The 24,579-nt window shown below is 36.9% G+C and overlaps 2 protein-coding genes across 10 annotated transcripts in view; one reads left to right on the forward strand and one right to left on the reverse strand.

The window, feature by feature from the left end:
- Positions 1-789: 789 nt before the first annotated feature.
- Positions 790-16,704, forward strand: PSMC2 (proteasome 26S subunit, ATPase 2). The gene is made up of 12 exons (XM_069462216.1): positions 790-918; positions 6,114-6,151; positions 6,720-6,801; positions 8,480-8,579; positions 9,845-9,976; positions 10,598-10,670; positions 11,038-11,133; positions 12,113-12,277; positions 13,521-13,608; positions 15,118-15,320; positions 15,410-15,506; positions 15,594-16,704. Exons 1-12 carry the CDS (start codon positions 849-851, stop codon positions 15,749-15,751), a joined length of 1,302 nt encoding a protein of 433 aa, XP_069318317.1. The 5' UTR covers positions 790-848; the 3' UTR covers positions 15,752-16,704.
- The window catches only part of SLC26A5 (solute carrier family 26 member 5), a 70,923-nt gene continuing 51,751 nt past the window's right edge, over positions 5,408-24,579 (reverse strand). For 3 of the 9 annotated variants that reach the window (XR_011231783.1, XM_069462213.1, XM_069462212.1), the window contains 4 exons: positions 24,282-24,389; positions 23,319-23,519; positions 22,657-22,711; positions 5,408-5,601 (listed from right to left, as the gene is read on the reverse strand). Coding sequence is in view for 6 of the 9 variants with exons in the window: in XM_069462213.1 (XP_069318314.1) it covers positions 5,585-5,601; positions 22,657-22,711; positions 23,319-23,519; positions 24,282-24,389 (381 nt within the window). In the remaining 3 variants the exon portion in view is untranslated. Of the gene's footprint in view, positions 5,602-21,302; positions 21,685-22,656; positions 22,712-23,318; positions 23,520-24,281; positions 24,390-24,579 lie in introns of those variants that run through there. The other 6 variants (XR_011231784.1, XM_069462211.1, XM_069462210.1 and 3 more) reach the window with 3 other exon arrangements.

The following is a 24,579-nucleotide window of genomic DNA, read 5'->3' on the forward strand; positions in this document are numbered from 1 at the left end:
CTTTGGGGTATGTACTGAAAGGTGGAACTGCTGGATCATATGGGAATTTAATTTTCTGAGGAACCACCACACTGCTTTCCACAGCAGTTGCACCATTTTACATTTCCATCAACAGCGCACAAGAATTACATTTTCTCCGTATCTTCTCCAACACTTATTTCCTGGGTTTTTAAAATATAATATCTATCCTAACGAGTATGACATCTAACTGGTTTTGATTTGCATTTCTCTAAAAGTGATTGGATCATCTTTTCATGTGTTTGTTGGCCGTGTGTGTATCTTCTTTGGAGAAATGTCTATTCAAGTTCTTTGCCCATTTTAAAAATCAGATATTCTTGTGTTGAGTTGTAGGAGTTCTTTATATATTCTGGATATTAATTTAGCAGAAATATCTTCACTATATTTGTAGATCTAGGCACTACTTATTGTGTGTCTAATATGCCAGGTATTTTACAAACACTGTTATTTAATGCCTCCAAAATCCTTTGAGGTAAAGAGGAAATTAAAGTTCAGAGATTAAAGAAGTTACTCAGGGCTGCCAGTAAATGAATGCCTAAATCTGGATTTAAACTCATCGACTGAGTCAGGGTTGGTCTTGGAACTTGGGGGAGTACAGATGGTGAGGGGACGGGGTACACTGACGTGTCCTCCTCACAGGTAATTGGTCCTTCAACTGCCGGGCACCGCTGGGGTTCCTCCACGGCTCTGCTCCGCCTCTCGTGCGCCAGTGCAAAGGGGCCCGCGAGCCCGGATCTATTTCCGGTGGGGACGGGACAGGGCAGGCACCACCGGAAGCAACGAAGGTGCTGTGTAATCACTAAGGAGGTGAAGCACTTGGATCTCCCAAAATGCCGGATTACCTCGGTGCCGATCAGCGGAAAACCAAAGAGGATGAGAAGGACGACAAGCCCATCCGAGGTCAGTTGACAGGGGCAGGAGCTCGGAGCCGGGCGGACACCCTAGTGGAGAGGAGTTGGATTTCTCTTCCCGGCTCTGTGCTCTGGCCCTTTTGTGCCCCTGGTGATTTAGTCCGGAGGCCAGCTGGGTTAACCTGCCTGTCTTCTCAGTCTCCTTCAACCTACTACAAGTTCTGTATTCATCTCCTTCTGATCGAAATGTTTATTCATTATCAGCTCTCAGGTCTTGAAGAAGTCACGAACCCTGCTTGGCCTTACAGGCCGTGAAAAGTTCTCTGCCTGGACGTGTGTGATCACCTGATCCTCTTTCCTGTCTCCCTCCAACCCCAGCCCCTGCAAGTGTGACAGCTTGGTGCTATCACTTGCAGCCAGAATCCTGAGAAAAAAATTTCTTCTTTTTAAAGAAAACATTTATTTAAATAATACATCCACACCGTTCAAAACTCAAGAGGCAGAAAAGATACATTTGAAAAATCTTCCTCCTTGCCCCCAGCTACCAACTCCTCTGCGGAAGCAACTCATGTTGCCATTTTGCTGCATATCTTCCTAGACATTTTCTAAGCATATGCAAGAAAGTCTTTTTATATATTCCCTTTTTTGCATAAATGTAGCATGCTGTACATACTTCAGCATCTTTTTACAATCTTAATATATCTTAGATAATTTCATATCATTGGTGTTGTTTGTCTCTGCATTTACATTGTATCCCATTTTATGGGTGTAAAATAATGTATTTATTATTGATGGACATTTAGATTTTTCTAATCTGTTATAAAGCAATGAATAACCTTGTTCATGTACCTTTTACCATATGCACAAGTACAACTTGTAGGGTAAATTCTAGAAGTACAGTTGTAATTTTGACAGTGCCAGATAACTTTCCCTGGAGACTGTACCAGTTGATACTTTCACAGTGCATGAGGTATGCACATTATTTGGGGATATGATTTCTTCCTAGTAGCCCGGTTTGTATTCTCATCTTTATGCTGTCTTCCCTTTTTGTTCCTTATAAGCTATTTTAAAATATTCTTATGGTATTTTTTTTATGTCTCTTCTCTTACTCTTCCTTTTCTTAACTTCAGCCTCTCGTAGCACAGTTTCTTCTCCATTTACACCCTCCCTCCAAAGAGTATTTCCTCTCTACCTTCATCCCACTCTATTTCCCTTAAAAGTATTTTAGGACAGTGAAACATCAGAGGTACTCATTGGAAAACTTAGTCATGGAGTTTTATCATTTGATCTGTGCACTGTGATCTATGTGTTTCTCTGGGTTCATTGTCATTCTGTAAAACTATTAATAAGTTTGTTTGTTGGGTACAGTTATAACTAACATGTATATAGAATTTTATGTGTTTATTCATCCATATCTTATTTGATCTTTACAGAAACACTGTGTGGGTAAAACTATTATTATCTTTGTTTTTCAGGTGATGAAACTGATACGCAGAGAGATTACATGGTTTTTCCAAGGTTACCTAGCAAATACATGATCTTTTTAGGCCAAACACCTAGGTCATTTGAGTTTCAAACCCATTGTTCTTTGGCTCCTTGTTGTGTCACATCATTTTGAGCATCTTCAGCAGTTATATTGATGATCTCTGATCACCTCAATTCTGGTGATTTCCATCATCACTGCACCTCAACCAACTAAGGAGGTGATCACTATTAGACTTCATTGTTAAAGAAAACTGCTTCACTTCTAAAATACGAAACTTTCCATCTGTCCTCCCAACACAACTTTTTGCTCTTCAGTCTACATTACTACTAAACCTTAACCTGACCTCTTTCTTGATCCATCTAATTAGTAATACCTCCAATCTGGGATCCTGCTTCCCTGCTCAGACTGTTTTCTCTTTCTATAGTGCACTTAGAACCTACTATTTTTGCCTATTGCACTTTCTGCTTGCTCTCCCCTCTTGAATTCTAGACATTTGATTATTTCTTGTCTTTTTCTGCTCATAGGCTGTCGACATTGTTCAAACAAATCATAAAACCTTATTGATTAAGTTACTTCCAATTTAAGCTTTCAGATCTTAACTAGGTTCTCATTCTTAATTAGTGTTTTGTGAATGTCATATTGACTCTACTTTATTTGACATAGTTGTTATTTTAAGCCTTTTACACTTTTCTCAAGTCCTCAGTTCAGTCCCTTTCTTCCTGGCTGATAGACTTTTTGCCTCTTTGCTGAGGAGATTGAGAATCCACTCAAGTTCTTTGAGCTTCTCTGTCATCTTCTGTTTTTTAATAATTCCTGCTTTAGAGGACGTGATAGCAATTTTTGTCAAGTCTTCCCATCTGTGTTCCCGACCTTATCCCTTCTTCCTCTGGGACTTTGTTTCATCAATCACTACCTCTCCCGTTTGCTTTCCTGTAGAATTTCTCTCTTTTGTTTTTTATAAATATGCTAGTATCCATTTTATCTTAAATACACATAGTTGAGAAAAATCTTAATACTTTCCTGGCCTCTTAAGCTACAACTTATTTTTCTTTTCTTTCTTTTACTGCCTAAAAGTGGCAGAAAGACAAGCTTGGAAGTCAGAAAGACCTATGTTTGAATCTTGGCTTTGCGTCTTACTTACTGGCTGTATGATAATAGACAAGTCATTTAAAATCTGTGAAATTCAGTTTTTCCTATCTCTAATGTGAAAATAATTATATTCATTTTACAGTCTTTTATGGTATTAAATAATATAATGTATCTGTATCTCTATTCACAGTCTCTTATATAATGATCATCTCAATAAATAGTAGCTGTTATTACTATTCTGCCCACTGTGTCCATTTCTTTACTACTTATTTTATTTTTAAACCCCTTGCAGTTTGATTTTTGCCCCTATAAATTTGTTGCAACTGGTCAGTGATGTCTGAATTCCCATATCTTTAGTATTTTGTCAATCGTAATCTTTGTGTTTTTGACATTTTCAAGCCTTTGAGCCTTCCTTGGTTTTTCTTACTGAACCTTCCTATTAATCCTCCTCTTTTGATTGCTTCTTCTCTTTCCTTCATTGTGTCCTCATAGGGTTTCCCTGAGGTTTTCTTTCTGTTAATTTTATCTCTTCTCATCTTGAACTGCCTCCTCTCTATATATGCTTCCCTAATGATCTTTTTAACCTCAAGCTGGTACTTGAACTCTAGAGCCAGATATTTCTCTGTCTTCTAGAATGCTACATCAGGATATGCTGGTATTTTGGGAAGTCCCCAGGATTACACTCAGGTTTAGTACTTCACTAAGAGCATTCATAGGACTTAGCATGTAGTCATACTCATGGCTGTGATATATCATAGTGAAAGGATATAAAACTAAATCAGCAAAGAGAAAAGGCACATCGGGTGAAGTCTAGAGGAAACCAGACACAGGCTTCCAGGGTCCTCTCTGGTAGAGTCACACAGGATACACTTAATTCCCCCAGCAACAAGTTGTGACATGTCTAAAATGCTGCTAAGCAGGGTAGCTTGTTAGAGCCTCAGTGCCCAGGGTTTTTTATTAGGGGCTGGTCATATAGGCACCTTTGCCTAGCACATACAGAAATTCCAGACTTCCAGAAGGAAAGCAGGTGTTCATCATAAATCATGTAGTGTGTACAAATGGTTTAGGCACAGTGAACCGCTTTTACCAGTTCTAGGAATGGTGGGACGCCTCCAAAATCTTTTATAGACATCAGCCAAGGGCCAGCCTTCAACCTTGTAAGCAGACCTTTCAAAGGATAGCACTCATTGTGGCCATACCACAAAGTTAAGAAAATTAAAATTGAACTTACTATCTCCTTTTGCCGACCAATTTCTATTGTGACTTCTCTGTTTCCGCTAGAAGGTACCACTTTCCTCTGAGGTACCTAGGTGCAAAGCCTGGGCATCATGTTTGATTCTTCTCCCTCAGCTCCTTATATTTAATCATTTGCCATGTGCTGTTGATTCTTCATCTAAGGACTTTTTATCCAACTCTTTGTTTCTCTTTTCATTGCCACTATCCTATGTGAGGTGGTCTTGTGACTTTTAACTGGCTTCACATACTCTAATGTGTGCTTCTAACATATGAGCTAATTGTTCCTAAAGCACAGTTCCTATAATATTGTCAAAAGCTGCAGTAGCCTTTATTATCCCAGTCTTGCATTTGTGATTACCTTACTAGGGCCCCAGACCTCCATCTACATAATTTCTTATTACTGCCTAACATGTAAACTGTGTTTCAGCTAAACTGATCTAGCTGCTATTACCTAAGCATGCTTTTTCCTACCCCTACTCATACTTAGTAAAAACAAAAACAAAAAACAAAACAAAACCAAAGCCTGCTCTGCCCTGTGAAAATAGCTTGTCTTTTCAGATTGAAAAAAAAATGTTTTTCTTAAAATATTATTGTTGACTGTTGTTATTCATGGTACACATGTTTTATAAATTGCTACAAATACCGAACAGTTGCGCCTAGGGGAAATATATGTACACACATCTCACATAGATTATAATCTTAAATCCTATAAACAACTCATCCTGGAAGATTCTTTTTTATTTATTTTACTAAAGAGAAAACAAAGTTCAGAAGTGTTAAGTGATTTGGCTGAGGCTACCCCACTAACAGATTACAGAGCTAGGATTCAGATCCTGTCCAGCTGGCCCTGGAGCCTGAGCTGCTTGGACTATACTCCATTTCCCCTACTGCCTCCATCCCCTGGTCATCTCTGTATGAGAGCTGAAACAAGAGGGCAGAGTGACTTGTTCTCAGCTGTGAACTCAAATTTTGTTCCACTCTGTACGTGTTTGCAAATGACCATGACAGTGCATGAATATTTATTTGGGGATTACAAATGAATTTGAGCAACTAGGAAAATTCATAAATGTAGAATTTATGAATAAAAAGGATTGATTATAAATCACTTGAAATCCTAGATAACCACTGTTAACTTTTAGGTGAAATTATATTATAATTTAACCAAGATCCTTAATGGATGTGTTTTTTATATATACTATATAAAGTATATAAAATATGTAATCGTGTACATTGTGTACTTTTTAAATCCTCAGTCCCCTCAATTAGGTAAAAGTTCCTTGAATCCAAGAACTATTTGATGATTGTATTTATATCTTCATAATTTTGCTCAATTTTTGGCACTCAGAACAGTTTGAAATGAATAGAAAAGTTGGTCAGTTCAAGTTTTTTTTTAATCTCATGTATCATCTCTCTTTGTATCTTCTCTCTTTTAGCTCTGGATGAAGGGGATATCGCCTTGCTGAAAACTTATGTAAGTCTTTTCACTGTTTACAAAGTGTAGATATTTTATGTTTAAATAAAAAGTGTTTTGGTATTGTCCTTGCAGAATAATTAGAAAAGAATATCTAGCAGTTCATAGTAATCCTCACTGAAAAAAGTTACCTACCTAAAGTTTCTGTCTATAGTAGATTGGAATATTTAGCATGTCTAAGCTTATATGTTATTTTTATACCATTTGCGATTAAAGTGTGGTACTATATTGAAAGATAGTTGAAATAATTTACATAATTGTTTACTATTTTAAAAAGTATAACTGAATTAGTTCTGAAATGGAAAGTTTTAATGCGTAGAAATGGGTCTATAGTTCTGCATAATTTCAGGCGTGATTTTTATTTGTTACCTTACATGATATGGGTTGTCTGTTTAAGGGGAAATATTGGTTCAGTAATACTTCTGAAAATGATATACTGCCTCTCTACTTTCATTTCACAAGCTTTGGGGCAATAATAGCTATTAAGGTTGTAATTTAAATATTTTTATCTAGCTTAATAAATTGTTGGTATCTTGATGTTCTAATTAAACTGATCTTTATCACCTAGGGTCAGAGCACTTACTCTAGGCAGATCAAGCAGGTTGAGGATGACATTCAACAACTTCTCAAGAAAATTAATGAGCTCACTGGTATGTATTTTTTAATTCCCATTTCCTCTTGATACTGACCAGGTTCATTCTCCCACGTACAATAAACCAATCACTGTGACGACCAGTTTTGCAAAAGAGGAAATATTTATTCACAGGGCAGCCCAGTGAGGAGGCAGGAGAATAGCTCTCAAATCCGCCTCCCTGAAGAAAAGGCTTAGGGATATTTATGGGTTAGGGAAGTGGGGTGGTCTAAAGCATGGGGAAAAGTGAAGTAATCAGTGATCTATGCAAGCATGGTTGGGGGTCATGGCTCTTTGTAGGACACATTTTCAGAAAATGGCAGAATTAATAGGATCTGAGGGTAGAGTTTTAGGCCCTCTGACATCAAAAGGCTACCTTTCGGGCATTTTTATAGGCCCAGTTGAAAGGTCAGTGAATTCAACCTATTTGAACTGGACAGGAGCTACCCCCAAGTTCCTGAAAAACAACTTAAGCAACCATTACTATGGTGACATGTACATCAGAAATATTATGTTTAAGGAAGCCAATGAAGGTTAAGTTATAGCGTTTAGTGTCATGGCTTTTAGCTACATGGGAAAAATAAAAGTCAAGTTACCAAATGCAAGCAGGGCAGGTTAAATTTGTTAGACCTAATAAAATCAGCTTCTCGGTATCACTCTATTTATGTATGTATGTATGAATGTATGTATGAAGGAATGAATAAATGAGACAAGGTCTCACTCTGTTGCCCAGGCTAGAGTACAGTGGCATCATGATAGCTCACTGCAATCCTAGACTTCTGGGCTCAAGCAATCCTCCTGCCTCAGCCTCCTGAGTAGCTGGCACTACAGGGGTGCACCACCATGCCCTGCTAATTTTTTATTTATTGTAGAGATGGAGGCTCACTATGTTGCTCAGATTGGTCTTGAGAACTCCTGGCTTCATGTGATCCTCCCACCCTGACCTCCCAAAGTGCTAAGATTACAGGTGTGAGCCACTGCACCTGGCCAGCTTCACTCTTTAAATGTGATGGGTAAATTACATCAAAAGAGTTTAAATAAAAATTTTACTCCTTCATGAATCACAGATTTTGAAAAAACTTGTTATCCTCCCTATCTCTTAAGAAATTGGATCTTGTTTAACAATCTCTTTTCAGTGCTGTTTACAACTATATTTAATGCTTATGCAATTAAGAAACATTATCCTCTAAGCAAGTAATGTTTCTATTGGTCAAAGTCTGGTTCAATAAACTCCAATAAACAAGTCAAAAAATTTTTTGAATAAAAATATGAGCTCACCTAGTATTGCTTGCAGTAAGTGGGCTATGTCCTGGTAGGTAGAAACTTTTCTTCTTGGGAACTTTGAGTGGCAAAGTTCTACAGTGTCTGACCTGCACAGAAATGTCAAATATGGCGTTACATTTTTGGCTTCACAATTACTTCATGGCAGTGGTTTTCAGCTGGGGTGATCTCCCTCTACCTCCCAGGGACATTTGGAAATGTCTGGAAACATTTTTGATTCCCATGACTTGAGGAGAGAGGGTGATACTAGTGGCATCTCGTGGCTTGAGGCAGTCCTAAACAGCCTGCAATGCACAGGACAGTCCCCACAACAAAGACTTATTCAGTACAAAATGTCAGTGGTGCTGAAGTTGAGAAAGCATGTTTTAGGGCAATGCATTACATTTTAGTGAATTTTGTCCTCTTTCTCTGTGTAGGTATTAAAGAGTCTGACACGGGCCTGGCCCCACCAGCACTCTGGGATTTGGCTGCAGATAAGCAAACGCTCCAGAGTGAACAGCCTTTACAGGTTGCAAGGTATGGACAGTGTTCTGTGGAAAGTTATTTTTATCTGTATTTTCAGGTACTTTTTAGAGGGATAATGCACAATGCAAAATTACATACTGTATAGATAGTAGGCTGCTTACAATTTCTGTTATACACGGTGCTGTAGTGAACATTCATGTTAAATATTTCTCTGTGTATGTGCATACATTTCTATAGGCTAACTTATAGAACTGGAAGTTGGGTTGAAGGCATTTACAATTTAAAAAATTTGTGAAAATAACTGGTTTGGCCAGTTTATATTCTTACCAAGAGGTTTTAAGGCAAATGTCCATTTGTCTGATCAATGTAATATGTGATTATCAGTTTTTACACTTTTGCTATTTGGGGGAAAAATACTTCATTTTAATTTGCATTGTGCTGATTACTAGTGTGATAGCTACTTCTTATACTAATTAAACATCTGTATTTCTTTGACTAATGTTTTGTTCTTGGATTGTTTCATGTTAATTTTTAGAAGCATTTTATATATTGTACACATTAATCTTTTCTTAAATATGCTACAAATATTTTTTCCTAGTTTGTCACTTGACTTTTAACCTCCTGGTACATTTTGTTTTATGAATATTTTAAATTTTTAGGAGATAAAATATAATAATGTTTTCATTATACTTTTTGAGTGTTAATGTTGCATAGAAAAGCCAAGCCCAGGCTGGGCATGGTAGCTCACACCTGTAATCCCAACACTTTGGGAGGCCAAGGCAAGAGGATAGCTTGAGGTTAGGAGTTCGAGACCAGCCTGAGCAACATAGCGAGACCCCGTCTCTACTAAAAATATAAGAAATTAGCCAGGCATGGTGGCACACGCCTGTAGTCTCAGCTACTTGGGAGGCCAAGGCAGGAGGATTGCTTGAGCCCAGGAGTTTGAGGTTGCAGTGAGCTATGATGATGCCACTGTACTCTAGCTGGGGTGATGGAGTGAGACTCTATCTCAAAAAAAAAAAAAAAAAAAAAGAGGGGGTTGTGCTGGGCGCAAGAAATCAAGAATTTAGAGAACTTAATGATGAAATATTTGGGTTTAATTTTACAGAGAAATGTATCTTTTGAAAATTTTATGGCCTGGCTACAGTTGAGTGGACCCTTAGAGTTGAGCATAGAAAAGGATCTTTAACAGTGGCTTGGTTTCTGCAGTTCTAGTTTCCACCTGTATACTGCATGCCTAGGAGAGAGTCCAATTACTTGAATTCATTACTAGCGGTTTAGGTTCCTTACTCTAATTGAGCCTTTTGCTGTGTTAGGTGTACAAAGATAATCAATGCTGATTCGGAGGACCCAAAATACATTATCAATGTGAAGCAGTTTGCCAAGTTTGTGGTGGACCTCAGTGATCAGGTAGCACCTACTGACATTGAAGAAGGGATGAGAGTTGGGTAAGATTTCTATTTATAATAAATACTTTTCTGTCATTAAAGATACCATGGCACATTCATATTTTTGGCTTTGTTATGAATGAGCGAACTGAGTGCCTTGAATTACCAAGGGATAATCTAGTAATGTATTCCAGTTGAAAAATCCTTTCTTCTGCATCTGCTTCCTAACTTCCTGCCAGCCTTCCCGACCCCGTACTGCCACTTGCTTTTTAGGATTGGCTTCAAATGTCATCATCAAAGTAAGTGCAGAATTTTGGAGTTGAGTTTACCAGTCCATTTAAGTAAGATGGTATAGGTTGGGGAAGAAATTGCTTTAGGATAGTTACGATGATGAAGTGAGTTAATGTCTATGGAATATATAATAATTCACGCAATAAATTTTTAAAATCTCCCCTTCTTGAGTCGAGGGTTTAGTTGCTGTTGTGCAGGTTGTTTGCCTTTTCAGGCTGCTGCTTTAGTATCCTAAATTTTAATGGTCTCTTTGTGTCTCTTTGTATAACTTTAGGGTCTCTGTGTCTCTCTTGCTTGTTTAAAGTATGGTTTTGAGAATAAAATACAAAACATAAAAGCACTTTGAAATCTTAAAGAATGCGTTAGTGAGAATCTTTTTTACTTCCTTAGTGTGGACAGAAATAAATATCAAATTCACATTCCACTGCCGCCTAAGATTGACCCAACAGTTACCATGATGCAGGTAAGAAACTATGGGAAGGAAGAAGAATGGCATGACTTTTAGTACAATTGTATCCATTTCAGAAAGTTTGAAATCTTTAACTAATAAGCTGTTAATATCTGGGTATAAATCAAAGAGTTGCTAAAACTTTTAAAATAATGTTTCAGATGAGAAGTCTTTATTTTACTAGTTTGTCACTCTATTAGTATCAAAACAAGTAATATAGCAGGTAGTTCTAGGACACTGGCAGTGTATTCCATTTTTATAAAATTCTCACTTGTTATAAGTCTGATTTTTTTTTTTTACAGTTTTGGGTCTATTCTGCTGAATTTGGACTAATATTCAAAAACCTGTGACTATATGTTGTGTATTTCTATCCCTCTCTTAGGTGGAGGAAAAACCTGATGTCACATACAGTGATGTTGGTGGCTGTAAGGAACAAATAGAGAAATTGCGAGAAGTAGTTGAAACCCCACTTCTTCATGTAAGTAGCTGAGAGTTGCACCTTTTGTATAAAGATGTAAGAATCTTTTGTGTGAGCACTAAAATGGCTATATATTAGATAGCATTTACATTTGATATTTTCCTTATTAATGCTTTGAGAAGGTGGAGAGTGGAAGTGGGAGAGTTGGTAAGTTTCAGAAGAGAGCAAGCAAAAAGAATTTAGTGGTCAAATGTAAAGAAGGATCTGCTATTTATAGTGACAAAGGAGATGGAGGTGTAACTTTTAGCAGTATGTTAAGTATGTTACAGGTTATTATAGAAGAAACTGAGTGTTCATATGACATCAAGCGGAAATGGGCTAAAGTTGAATCAAGTTAAACTTGGGAGGATAAAGGAAAACTAGGATATTGAATACCAGATAATATTTATATTCTTTAAATAATAATTTTTTTTTAAATTAGGAAAATATTTTAAGACTGGATAGTAGAAGCACTTTTCTTTTATTTGGGTTTTTTGTTTTTGTTTTGGGACAAGGTCTCGCTGCATTGCCCAAGCGCTGGAGTACAGTAGCATGCTCATAGCTCACTGCAGTCTTGAACTCCTAGGCTCAAGTGATCCTCTTATCTTAGCCTCCCAAGTAGCTGGGAGTACAGACATGCGCCACTCCGCCCAGCTAATTTTTCTTATCTTTTATAGAGACAGGATCTTGCTCTGTTGCCCAGGCTAGTATCGAACTCCTGACCTCAAGTGATCCTCCTGCCTCAACCTCCCAGAGTGCTGGGATTATAGGTGTGAGCTGTTGTGCTCGGCCTACAGAAGCACTTTTAAAAGCTGTGAAGTCTTATGTATCAATATGAGTCTAGCTTAGAACTTATGTCATAGAATAAGTAAAATTTCTTATTTAGATCAAATATATAGATTGTGGACCTAGTAATTTTGGTTTAAATGTACTGATGTTGAAGTAATCTTATTTTTGTTATATATAAGTGATATGCCTAAAAACTATGTCTCTATCACAGCCAGAGAGATTTGTTAACCTTGGTATCGAGCCCCCCAAGGGTGTGCTGCTCTTTGGTCCACCGGGTACAGGCAAGACACTTTGTGCTCGAGCAGTTGCTAATAGGACTGATGCTTGCTTCATTCGAGTTATTGGATCCGAACTTGTACAGAAATACGTCGGTGAGGTAAAGTAAATTTATCAAAATCAAAGAGTATGTAGCTCTGTGAAAGATTTGTAAAGTATAAATGAAATTAAAAATGGCAATTCTACATTGAGGCATTGAGACCTCTGAAATATCTTTTTTTTTTTTTTTTTTTTTGTTGAGACAGAGTCTCACTTTGTTGCCCAGGCTAGAGTGAGTGCCGTGGTGTCAGCCTAGCTCACAGCAACCTCAAACTCCTGGGCTCAAGCGATCCTACTGCCTCAGCCTCCCGAGTAGCTGGGACTACAGGCATGAGCCACCATGCCCGGCTAATTTTTTCTATATAGATTTTTAGTTGTCCATATAATGTCTTTCTATTTTTAGTAGAGACGGGGTCTCGCTCAGGCTGGTCTTGAACTCCTGACCTTGAGCGATCCACCCGCCTCGGCCTCCCGGAGTGCTAGGATTACAGGCGTGAGCCACCGCGCCGGGCCCTGAAATATCTTGAGTGATTGATTTTAATTAGTAGTTTAGAAGCCTAGAAGCCACCAGCCTTCCCTTGTGGTCATTTGGAAATAGGCAGCCACTTAAAACTTTAATCAATGTGCTCTGTACTCAGGAGGATGACATTTTCTACAGATGGGGCTTTTTTACAGATGTGATTTCTACAGAAATGCCTAGTGAATGAATTCAAAAGTGTACTTTCATTTCAGGGGCAGTGTTTTATGTTCTAATGAGAAAGTGAGAACATAGATTGTTTATATATACATGGGTGTATATGTACACACACGTATACATACAAATACACATATATTTAGGAAATAAGTCTAGGCTTGTATATATTGTATCTGAAGTCTATTAATGATTATTATACTTACAATAAGAATTAGAAAAGGAGCTCTATGTGTTAAGATGTACTTTCACACCCTAATCAGAACTTACAAATCAAATTCAGTGATCAGTGAAAGATCGGATGCTTTTATTTCCTCAAGTTTTACTGATTAGAATGGTACTTTTACTTTATTTAGTTGTTATTTTGACCTCTTCAGGTCATAAAGTTATTACTTAATAGATACAGAATTATGAAAGTTAATATTGTTTTAGTAAGTAAGGAAGTAAGATTAATTTGATGGAATGGGGAGCAAATGAGAATTTTTTTAAAAAGGTTATGTGATAATGGGTGAGAATACCGTTAGGAATAAATATTGAAAAGTTTGAAGCATAGCATTGTATTTTAAAAGATTTTAAAACCAACTCTGGATTAACAGATCGTTTTTCTTATTAGGGGGCTCGGATGGTTCGTGAGCTCTTTGAAATGGCCAGAACAAAAAAAGCCTGCCTTATCTTCTTTGATGAAATTGACGCTATTGGAGGTATGAATCATATTTTAGAGAACTACTTTCAGATTGGGTTTCATAAGAACTCTAAAGTGGTATGTGTTAGAGTTCCTTTATGTTAATCTTATACAAAATTTTCATTCCAACTCTTAAGAGTTCTGGCACGTTGGAACTATAGATCTAATAAACAGTAGGGCTAAACCATAAAGGAAAAAAGAAATCTTACATACTATTGCCATTTTTCAAATTTTCATCTTTGTGCTACAGGTTGAGTATCCCTTATCTGAAATGGTTGGGTTCTAGTTTGGGATTTTTTTTTTTTTTGGATTTTGAAATATTTGCATTACCTGGTGGAGCATCCCTAATCTGAAAATCCGAAATCTGAAATACTCCAATGAACATTTCCTTTGAGCTTCATGTTGGCACGCAAAAAGTTTCAAATTTTGGAGCATTTTGGATTTCAGATTTTTAGATTTGGGATGCTCAAGCTATATCTAATTTCATTCATACAACATATATTTTCACAGCTTAACAACTCCTAAATTGAGATACATCATCTCTTAATATCGTAAGAAAGTACTGGGGCATAATTTAATTGGTGGTGGGTTTTCTTAGTGCACATAAAATAATATTCTTATTTTTTTTTTTTGAGACAGAGTCTCACTCTGTTGCCCAGGCTAGAGTGAGTGCCGTGGCATCAGCCTAGCTCACAGCAACCTCAGACTCCTGAGCTCAAGCGATCCTGTCTCAGCCTCCCGAGTAGCTGGGACTACAGGCATGCGCCACCATGCCCAGCTAATTTTTTCTATATAGATTTTTAGTTGTCCATATAATGTCTTTCTATTTTTAGTAGAGACGGGGTCTCACTCTTGCTCAGGCTGGTCTTGAACTCCTGACCTCGAGCGATCCACCCGCCTCGGCCTCCCAGAGTGCTAGGATTACAGGCGTGAGCCACCGCGCCCGGCCAATATTCTTATTGGTGTCCTGGATTTGATGAAATACAGTATTAGCCATGCAGTCTAGACTAGTTATTTTAACTAACCTCAGTTTGCTTATTTTACAAAGGGAACAATAATTCCTGCCTTATTTTGTGAGTTTTGGAGAGATGCAAATTAAGTAATAAATGTAGTACACTTTGAAAACACTAACCTGTCTGATAGCCATTGGCTATTGTTGTAGTCTGTAACAGTAATAATCTTTAGTAGCTGGAGAGTGTCGTATGTCCAGGCATCAATTGTTATTTAATGACTTTAATGCCATGGAAGGTTTTGAAAATACAGTGGAGCCTATAACACTGTTTGAATACTGTGGTCAGGCTACCTAGAATCTTGCTTTTAGACTGGATGGACATTGTTGGGTTTGGACATTGGGCAGTTAATGTTTTCAAGGGCCATAATTTGGCCACAGTATAACAATTTGCTTCAAAGTGGGATGTGCATTTGTGCTGGAGGGCATGGTTTGAGCCCTATACTATAGTATTCTCAAGTTATGTGCAGTGTTACTTTGAGTGGACGTGAAAGCTTATCTTTCCTTTTGTCTTCTCAGGGGCTAGGTTTGATGATGGTGCTGGGGGTGACAATGAAGTACAGAGAACAATGTTGGAACTGATCAATCAGCTGGATGGTTTTGATCCTCGAGGCAATATTAAAGTGCTGATGGCAACTAACAGACCTGATACTTTGGATCCAGCACTGATGAGGCCAGGGAGACTGGATAGAAAGATTGAATTTAGCTTACCTGATCTAGAGGTAAGAAAACCATTTCATTTTAGAAAAGATTCTTGAAATTTTCTCATGATGTTTTTCCATCTTAATATTTGTCAATTCCTTCATTTTAGGGTCGGACTCATATCTTTAAGATTCACGCTCGTTCAATGAGTGTTGAAAGAGATATCAGATTTGAATTGTTAGCACGACTGTGTCCAAATAGCACTGGTACGTGGAAAGGTCTTGCTTATATTTGCTGGTCTGTCTGTTCAGGCTGCTTTAATTAAGCCTATTTATTTTCTTTTTGTTTGAAAGGTGCTGAGATTAGAAGCGTCTGCACAGAAGCTGGTATGTTTGCAATCAGAGCACGGAGAAAAATTGCTACTGAGAAGGATTTCTTGGAAGCTGTAAATAAGGTCATTAAGTCTTACGCCAAATTCAGTGCTACTCCTCGCTACATGACATACAACTGAGCCCTGAAGGCTTTCAAGTGAGAACACTTCTTATAATTGGAGTCCTAACCTTATATAGACTTGTCAATAACCACTTCACAAAAAAATAAATGGCTTCAAAATTGTATGCTTTTTTCCAGATCTCTTTTCTCTGTAGTATAATAAAATACGGTATCTAATGTTATTAGGCAGAAAAGCTTGTTACAATGTATATTGACTGTTTTTTGACCCACTACCGTTTAAGGGTTTCATATCATAAAGTACATGCTTAGACTGTGTATGTTCTGGACATATGCTGGCTGGGTGCTGTACATATATTCTTATTATATTCTCCCATCTATCCAGTGAGGATGATCAAATGGATCTTGATCTAATGGGTATAAAAACTTACCTAATTTACTTGTAGTGGCAGAGCTGGGATTCAAGTCCAAGTTTGTCAGCTCTGTTACCTATAACTCCTATTATGCTGTTCTGTCCCTCATCAGAATAGCTCTAGACATAGGACCACATGCATTATGATAGTTTTACCCCCACCATGTTGAATAATAAAGCTTTGGCCAAAGCTCTTTTACAGTGGAAGAAGCATTTGATGTAATATGTTTTGCATTGCCATTTGACTGGTTTCAAATTAAGAAGAATTGGTGATTTTAATAAACACTGAAGTAGTGCAGGTAAAGCAGGAAAAAAATGTACATATAATTAATTTAGAAAATCTGGGATTGGCTTCATTATAGAGAAGTGATTATTTTCATTTTATAAATTAATGGTTAAAATTTTGGTAAAGTTTCTGTTAGACTTCTGTTCTATAGTGAGGTATTTTCAAAATAAAGGTGGTATTAAAATCCTCAACAGATCTCTTTAAAATTACTTCTTGTGTAACCACCACCAAATCCCATCTTCCACCACAATTACCTCTTCCCCCAATACTGAGACCAAAGCACAATAAGGAATATTTTTATTGAAGTTCAATAGTAATAAATAAGTTACACAATAATGAGAGCTGGATAAGTTTATAATTCACAAAAGAAAAAGTTGACAACATAGAAAATGATATGTTGCATTGAAATATTTAAATTTATGAAAGTCTTCAAGTAAAAAAAAAAATTAAAGCCCTTCATTCATAAAATCCAACCAGCATTCATTCTTTCTTGCTTTTTCAGTTTTGTAAACTTGATCAGAAAAATTCACCTTTTTTTCTAACCCTGCCCTAATCTTTCTTGAGGAATGAAATAGAGCAAAGTATTTTCAGGTTATGCTTACAATAAAATATACTCAAGTAAATGACTGAAGATGTATGTTTTTGAATGTTTCATTAAATAAATGTAAGCATTTAGAATACACTCTGAAGTCTTTCCACTTTTTCATATAGCCACATGCCCATATACACCAATTCTAGACAAATTGGATATGTTGAGCTAACATATATAGACATAACCTAACATATATAGACAGAATAATCTTGACATTTCAGTTAGGTACATGATAAAAATCTAACTGGCCACACATCAAAAACACGATGAATTATTTGAAAAATTTGGATGTTTCTGCCTAGGCACGTATATGCAGATAGCATTAACATTGTCTACATTAGCATGTTTGTACCTCGTTTAAAAAGATAAAATATACACTAACTGGTAACTCCCTCCACCTAAGATATATGTGTGCATGGATATACATGTGTGTAGATGCACATATATATACACACATATATCAGGGTGTTGATAAATCTGGATACAAAGGGTTTATGACTTTAGAAGAATATGCTGTAGAGTTTCTTAAAGAACTGTTTAACACTTAAAAAGTGATTAGATTTACAAACAATTTTCATGATGCTTCTCAGTTTCACTTATTACATAAGGTGAAACACTATGTACTCCAGTACGATGAAAAGCCTGGTAAGCCTTTCGGGAAGGCAAGGTAGATTTTTAAAGTGCTCAACCTTGATTGAATCTAAGTCAGTAAGCAGGCATGCTACCTGGTGCAGTGCTAGTTTTTCTCATTTTGTTGTTGGGATTGGAGGGGTTTCAAAACCATTGCATGCATTTTGCTTGGCTATATGTTTGGAGAATTAGATGAAACTTTTTATCAGTTCTCAAACTTTTATCAGCATTCAAAACATACTATCTAGAATCTAAACATACCGAACCTCCACCTCATAAAAGCAATCCCGAAAGGTACACTAAAAAAGACCAACACCAACAGCATTTTGCACTCACTAAAGCCTACAGGCTCACACCAAGGAAATTTTGTTTGATTTTAGAATTTAAATTGATTTCCCATCTTTAAAGGGGCTGATATGATAGATAAGGCCTTTCCCACCACATACTTTTTCCTCTCACTCCCTCCCTCATCCCCGCACAAGGGCACACCCCCCACCCCCCACCACACAGAAAAACACACCTACCCGCCCCAGGGCAGATTCTCTGGGTTTGCCACCCTCTCTTTTCTTCATACAAGAGGGCAGACTCATTTTCTCAAAATGTATACTTGGAGGCTGGTAGTTTCTCTGCTCAACAGGTAAGGACACAGGAATAAACCATGCAGTGTGGATGTTTTAGATGTTACCTGAAAACCACAAAATGAGCTAACTCCCAGGGCTTGAAGAGGATCCATACCCTTCATTGTTTCTCTGGGTCCCACTGCAGATGAGGTTGGCAATTGGGATCCCATTATCAACCACCATAAGCTTATACAGAGTCAATGTCTATAAAATGAATTGGAGTTTCCTGGGCCCTGGGTCACAGTTGTTTTCAAACATTCCATCCATCCATGAGGCAGAGATTCAAAGGACTTCTCTTTATGAGACCTTCCTGAAAACAGGGCTGTCCCGTATTGCCATAAAATAAGGCTGGTCCAGTCCCTATAAATATCAATGTAGATTATGCTCATTTTGATAGGACAATATGAATCTGAATTTGGATAACACAGAAAGGCATACACTAGCAGCTATTAGGCCCAGAAAGAATAGGTGGGCTTACATAGCAATTACTTGAGAGGTAAGAGAGAAGACTAAGACAAAAAAGGTCAGGAAATATTCCACTGTATGAAATAATTCTAACATTCTGACATATTTACATATAGGGGAAATGTTATTTTTTTTGAAATGCACTCATGTTCTCAGATGCTAAACAAACTGCTAAAACAAAAATATATTTTCCCACCTTCAATAAGACTTAGGTGCTTTTTATGTACATGATAGAATTCTATTCAAAACTGTAAAAATTAAAGAACAGGAAAAGTTAAATACAAACATGCAAGCCATAGACATAGCTTTTTTGTACACTACTTTCAATCTACCAATCACTGGGACTTGCGTATCTACTGTATGGAAGGCATTTGTTGAAGACTAGTGCTAAAGAATATGCAGTGATGTATTTTATAACATTGTTTAAAATCCTTAAATTCTATTAAATGGCTGAAATGACATGGGCCCTTTTACAAAAGTTTCTAGTATAAGCTGAGTTTCTACAACTACATGCTCTTTCAGAAGGCAGTCTGTATCAGAATGCAGATGTATCTGGTCTTGCCTGTGATGATTGCAAAGGAAATAACAGTATGGAAATCTAACTTCACTCTAGAACTAAATAAATTATTGATTAGAAAGGAGGGGTCTACTTTGAATTAAATTAATAAAGACACTGAAAAACCTAATAGGAGTTAAAGCAAACAAACCAAAGGGTTTGGTTGCAAGTAGGCCATCCTAGCATAATTCTACTGGGATCTGACCACTTTTCTCCTGGCAGTATCTCCTTCATGAAATCTAAAACAAAGAGTTAATAAGAAAACATAAAAAAAAGACAAACTCATTATTAACAGGAACTCTTAGAAGAAGAGGCTTTAGACAGGTTGGCTAATGCCTATGTTTTGATTTGCAGTAAGCTGGTAGTTAGATATTAGAAACCACCACAAGAGCAAGAACTTTCAGTGACAAATTGACATTGCCATTCCATGTTTCTATAATATATCAACTATAAGGAATGATTAAGATAAGTATTTTACTCATAGGCCAAAAACTGAGTTTGATGAATTAACTGATAACTCTTACGGACTTTGAAGGAAGATATTAAATTAGACCTGGGGGTTAGCTTTCTTAAAAGCATGGTCTTCAAGCCTACTTTACTATGAGCAAGAACAACAAAGCTGCTAGGGACTTCCACTGGTCACAGTTGTGACTTAATTCAAGCATCAAAAAGAATATATTGGACCGAAAGACATTCAAACTATGAAAATTCATGAGACTACAATTATGCCAAAAAAGAGAAATCTATAAAACCCTAATTTGTCACCATCTATTAAACCAACTCTTCAATTTGATGTTGATAATTAAGTGGAAATAAAAAAACATTCAACCTGCCTTTTTAGTAAGAACTGTATTTAAGGATGACCAAATAACTCAAGTTGAGGGGAAATTATAGTTTACAGACAACAACCAAATCCTAAAAGAATAAGAAAAGAGAGAATTAGAAAAAAATCCACAAACCTAATAAAATTACTGATTTAGGCAAGAATTATCACTTGATGTTAAAACTCCTGGGTGAATGGCTAATGGGGAACTGGACACTCATTCACTGTCAAAGGAACATTCATACAGATAAGCATGTAGTCACAAATGAGAAAACCAAACTGGAGGATCAGACTGTCATGCCAATCCAGTGATCTATTACACCTTAGCACTGTTAACGGGAGGTCAACTAGATATTACATGTTTTCTGATATGATGCAACATGAAGCATGTTTCTTACCTATAGTATCTTCTAGCACAAAATGTTTTAACTGGAATTCATGAAGCCTTTAACTTCTAGGTTGTAGGTAGCTCAGGGAATAAAGAAACAAGCTAAACAACACCATGAAAAAGCAACTAGATAAATTCACAAACGGGATTCTACAGGACAACCACCTCAGTTTTAACAAGTCAATGTTATGAGAAAAGGAACTGTGCTGGATTACAATAGACTTAAGGGACTTCAAGAGACATGACCAGTTGCAATGTAAAGTCATAGAATACCAATTTGGACAAACCAATTGCAAATTTGGGGACAACTGGGAAAATCTGAATAAGGTCTGAGGTACAAATATTCTGTAATTCTACACTTTGGGAAGGTGAGGCAGGAGGATTACTTGAGGCCAGGAGTTCAAGACCAGGCTGGGCAACACAGTGAGATCCCATCTCTACAAACAAACAAAATATTCTGAAATGAGAAAGTGGAGATTGTTGATTAAAAAAATAGGTTTTAAAACACTATGTAGATATGATCTTATTTTGGTTTTCATTTAAAAATTTAACCTCAAAGCTATACATAATTGTCTTTTTAAATTATTACTGTAAATCTGTGATTTTGAAGTTTGATTAAACAGTTGAAGTAATGAAAAAAATGTAAATAAATATGCATAGAAAAAGATCTGGGAGGATATGCATTAAGGTGTTAACCGTGGTAATCTCTGAGTGGTGACAGCATATCCTATTCATAGGTAAAGTACTTAAAGGAAATAAATTTTAAGAGCTTGGCTTAAAAGGGTAGTACTAGAAAGTAACAGAAAGGTCACTGCACAATAAATGCAGGCAAGAGGCCAATTTATCTTTGAAATATTCAATTAAAAAAACACAAGTAAGATACATCTTGCTATGCGTCATTCACCCTCCAAATCAAGCCTTGACTACTAGGGTTTACCCTTAGGAAAAAAAAATCTATTGTCTAGTATTTAAAATGTGTAAATTAGGAATTTCAGGAGAAGCTCATAACCCCAGGTTGAGGTCCTCAACTACGCCTCTGGAGCGGCAGGAGTGGCGTTAGGCTCCAAGTCGTCCTGGGGAGGGAGCGCTGAGGCTTCTTGTTCAGCCAGCGCCTCTCGAACTTGGCTGCCTAGAACTGCATCATGAATGCTGTGGAACAGCAGCTCCCATAAGGCAGGATTTTCAAAAAATCTGTTTCGAGTGAGGTCATTCACAACTTGGGCTACGAAAAGAAGAAAAGGAAATTAGTCCATACTCTGGATATCGATCTTGAACATTAACAAAAAAAGGTAACATTTTCATATTGTTTACATATTAAAACGCTACAGTAAAAGTCTCACTCCAATCCTTCTCTCCACCTCGTCACACCTCCAGTCCCAGGAAGCTACTTTAATTACTTTCTTGTATATTCTTCTAAGATTTCTCTATGCAAATATAAGTAAATATAAATATATATTATTATCTTTCCCCTTTTCTTACTGCCAAAATAGCATAGTATACATATTATTCTGAACTCTTTTACTATATTTTTTTACATGGTATTCTATTGTACAGATGTACCCTAGTTTAACTTAGTCCCTTTTGTTTGGTGCTTGAGTTTTTTCCAGTCTTTTGTTTTTATAGACAATGCTGTGATGATCAGTCACATACGTTTGCCATTTTGAATGTGTGCAGCATATTGCTGGATTTGCTTTGGTAAAAGGTAAATGCATTTGTAATTTTGAAATATAGTGTTAGTCTGTTCTCCATAGGGGCTGTTCTATTTTGCACTCCCACCAGCAAAGTCTGAGAGAGCCTGTTTTCTCACTGTGCCTACACAGTATATTGTCAACCATTTTTGATTTTTGCCAATCTGACAGGTAAAAAGTGATGTCTTTATGTAGATTTCATTTTCAAGTACTGTTTTAACCAAAGATAACATAAAACAAAAATAGCAGGCCAGGTATTCCAAAACCACTGCCTGGAGAAACAAGCAATCTGAATGATTTTATGTAACTGTAATATGTCTGTGGCAGCCACTAAATAATAAATAATTATTACTGGCTATTTTCCTCCAACTCCAGTTCAGGAGGCCTGCCGTAAGTATAAGTGATATGAGACTATAAGTGGCTAATTTCAAAGCTGGCTGTAAAGTGATTTTTCAGAAGAATTATTTTTATTAAAAAATTAAGGGAAAAATTTCCACTGTACTCACCACTGCATCCTGCTAAATATACATAAATACCGACATCTCCATATTCCTTTACAATCTGTAATAATGTTGAAATAAAGTTTAGTTTATCTTGAATCTGTGACAGATAAAAGTTTCTTTTTAATCTGTATATTCTTCAGTGACAGACATACTAACTCATTCACTTGAGCTACTCTGCTTCAATAATTATGCATTTTTGAGATAATTAGTTAAAAATAGTTTTACATTTTTTTGTTTTTTATACAGTGATTATTAGGGGTATCAAAAATTGTGAAATTTTACTTAGGTATAATAAAAGTATTATAGAAATGATTTTTTAAGAAGAATCTTCTTGTAGAGATAGATACTGAAATATTTACAGATGATAATGATGACTGGGATGTACTTCAAAATAGGAGAAAGGAAAATGATGTTGGGTATAAATGAAACCAGCTTGACCATACATTGATAATTATTGAAGCTGAGTGATTGTTATATGGGGATTTATTATACTCTGCTCTTCACTTTTGAATGTTTTTGGAATTTTCCACAATCAAAAGTTGAAAAAAACAATGAAAAAGAATTTTAGGAGTTGGAAAGGGACCCTAGTTCAACTCCCTGATTTTACTCATGGCAACCCTGGGTAAAGAGATATTAAATAATGACTTGTTCAGGGTGATGCTTACCCCTGCCAGAGTTTTTACTCCGACAGAATCAATAAAATTGACTTGTGTAAAATCCAGAATGATGGTGTGGACATTATCCCCTGGGGGCATAAATCTTTGCAGTTCTTCAGGAAATGTGCTTTTGATGACTATTGGGGGATATTTTACTTCACCATCCTCTTCGTCAGGCTTGGTACCATCTCCTCCATCTACTTCTGCATCCTATGTCAAAAATTAAACCAAACCAGAATTCAATGAACTATTCAGTTTTTGGTTGTGACAAAGATTTATAATGGAAAATCAGCCCTTAAATTCTCAAACTACTGACTATACCAGATCCCTTCTAAAATATTGGTCATATTCCAGTCTTGTAATATGACCAGAAAAGAATGTATACACAGCATTCAATTTTAGCTCAATTTTTCTTCTCTTCCTCCTCCTCTCTTTTTTGTCCAATAAAACACACTCTCCTTAGTCATGCTATCTGTTTCTCCCTAACTTCTAAAACAGTCCCATTAACTTGAGCATGACAGGTCACACAAGCCTGAACAGCAAAAGCCAGCCTTTGAGCTTTTTTACTATCAGCTGAATAAATCTATGACAAAATGCTAATGGTGAAATTTATTAAGGTACTGTGTGATTTTGATTTTTTAAAGAAATGTTTTCACTACTTATTTCAGAAGCATCCTCATAGATGACATTTAACATGTAAAGGATACTTAGATTGTTTCTAAACTTTCCTATTTTATTTATTTATTTTTGAGACAGGGTTTCACTCTGTTGCCTGGGCTAGAGTGCAGTGGTGTCTTCACAGCTCACTGCAACCTCAAACTCCTGGGCTCAAGGATTATAGCTATCAGCCACCTCACCCCAGCTTTAACCACTCCTATTTTAGTAACTTCATGCTGTGTTTAAATTTCAATAAAGACGGTGGGCACTGCAGATCAAGAGAGAAGGGAAAATTACAATGAAAAGACCACTCACAGCTTTGCCAACAGTCGCGTTGGCCACATTTGCATTTCCGACTTCCTTAGCGTACTTCCTCATGGCTTTTCTTCTCGCCCCCATGATGACTGCTGGGTTCACTCCAGTCTTCACAGAAGAGAAATATATGCAAAACCACTTCATGGCTCCAGGGACACACCCAAATGCCAGACCTCCTCAAATCTCCCCATTTAACTGCTTTCCTAGCCATGTTCTCACCCCAACCCTGGCTATACCTTGTCCTCAGAAGTCCTGAACTGGTCACTCCCTCATTAGAAGAATATCAGTAGCTTTTCTC

This window comes from Eulemur rufifrons, chromosome 29, assembly GCF_041146395.1.
Source record: "Eulemur rufifrons isolate Redbay chromosome 29, OSU_ERuf_1, whole genome shotgun sequence".
NCBI lineage: Eukaryota > Metazoa > Chordata > Mammalia > Primates > Lemuridae > Eulemur > Eulemur rufifrons.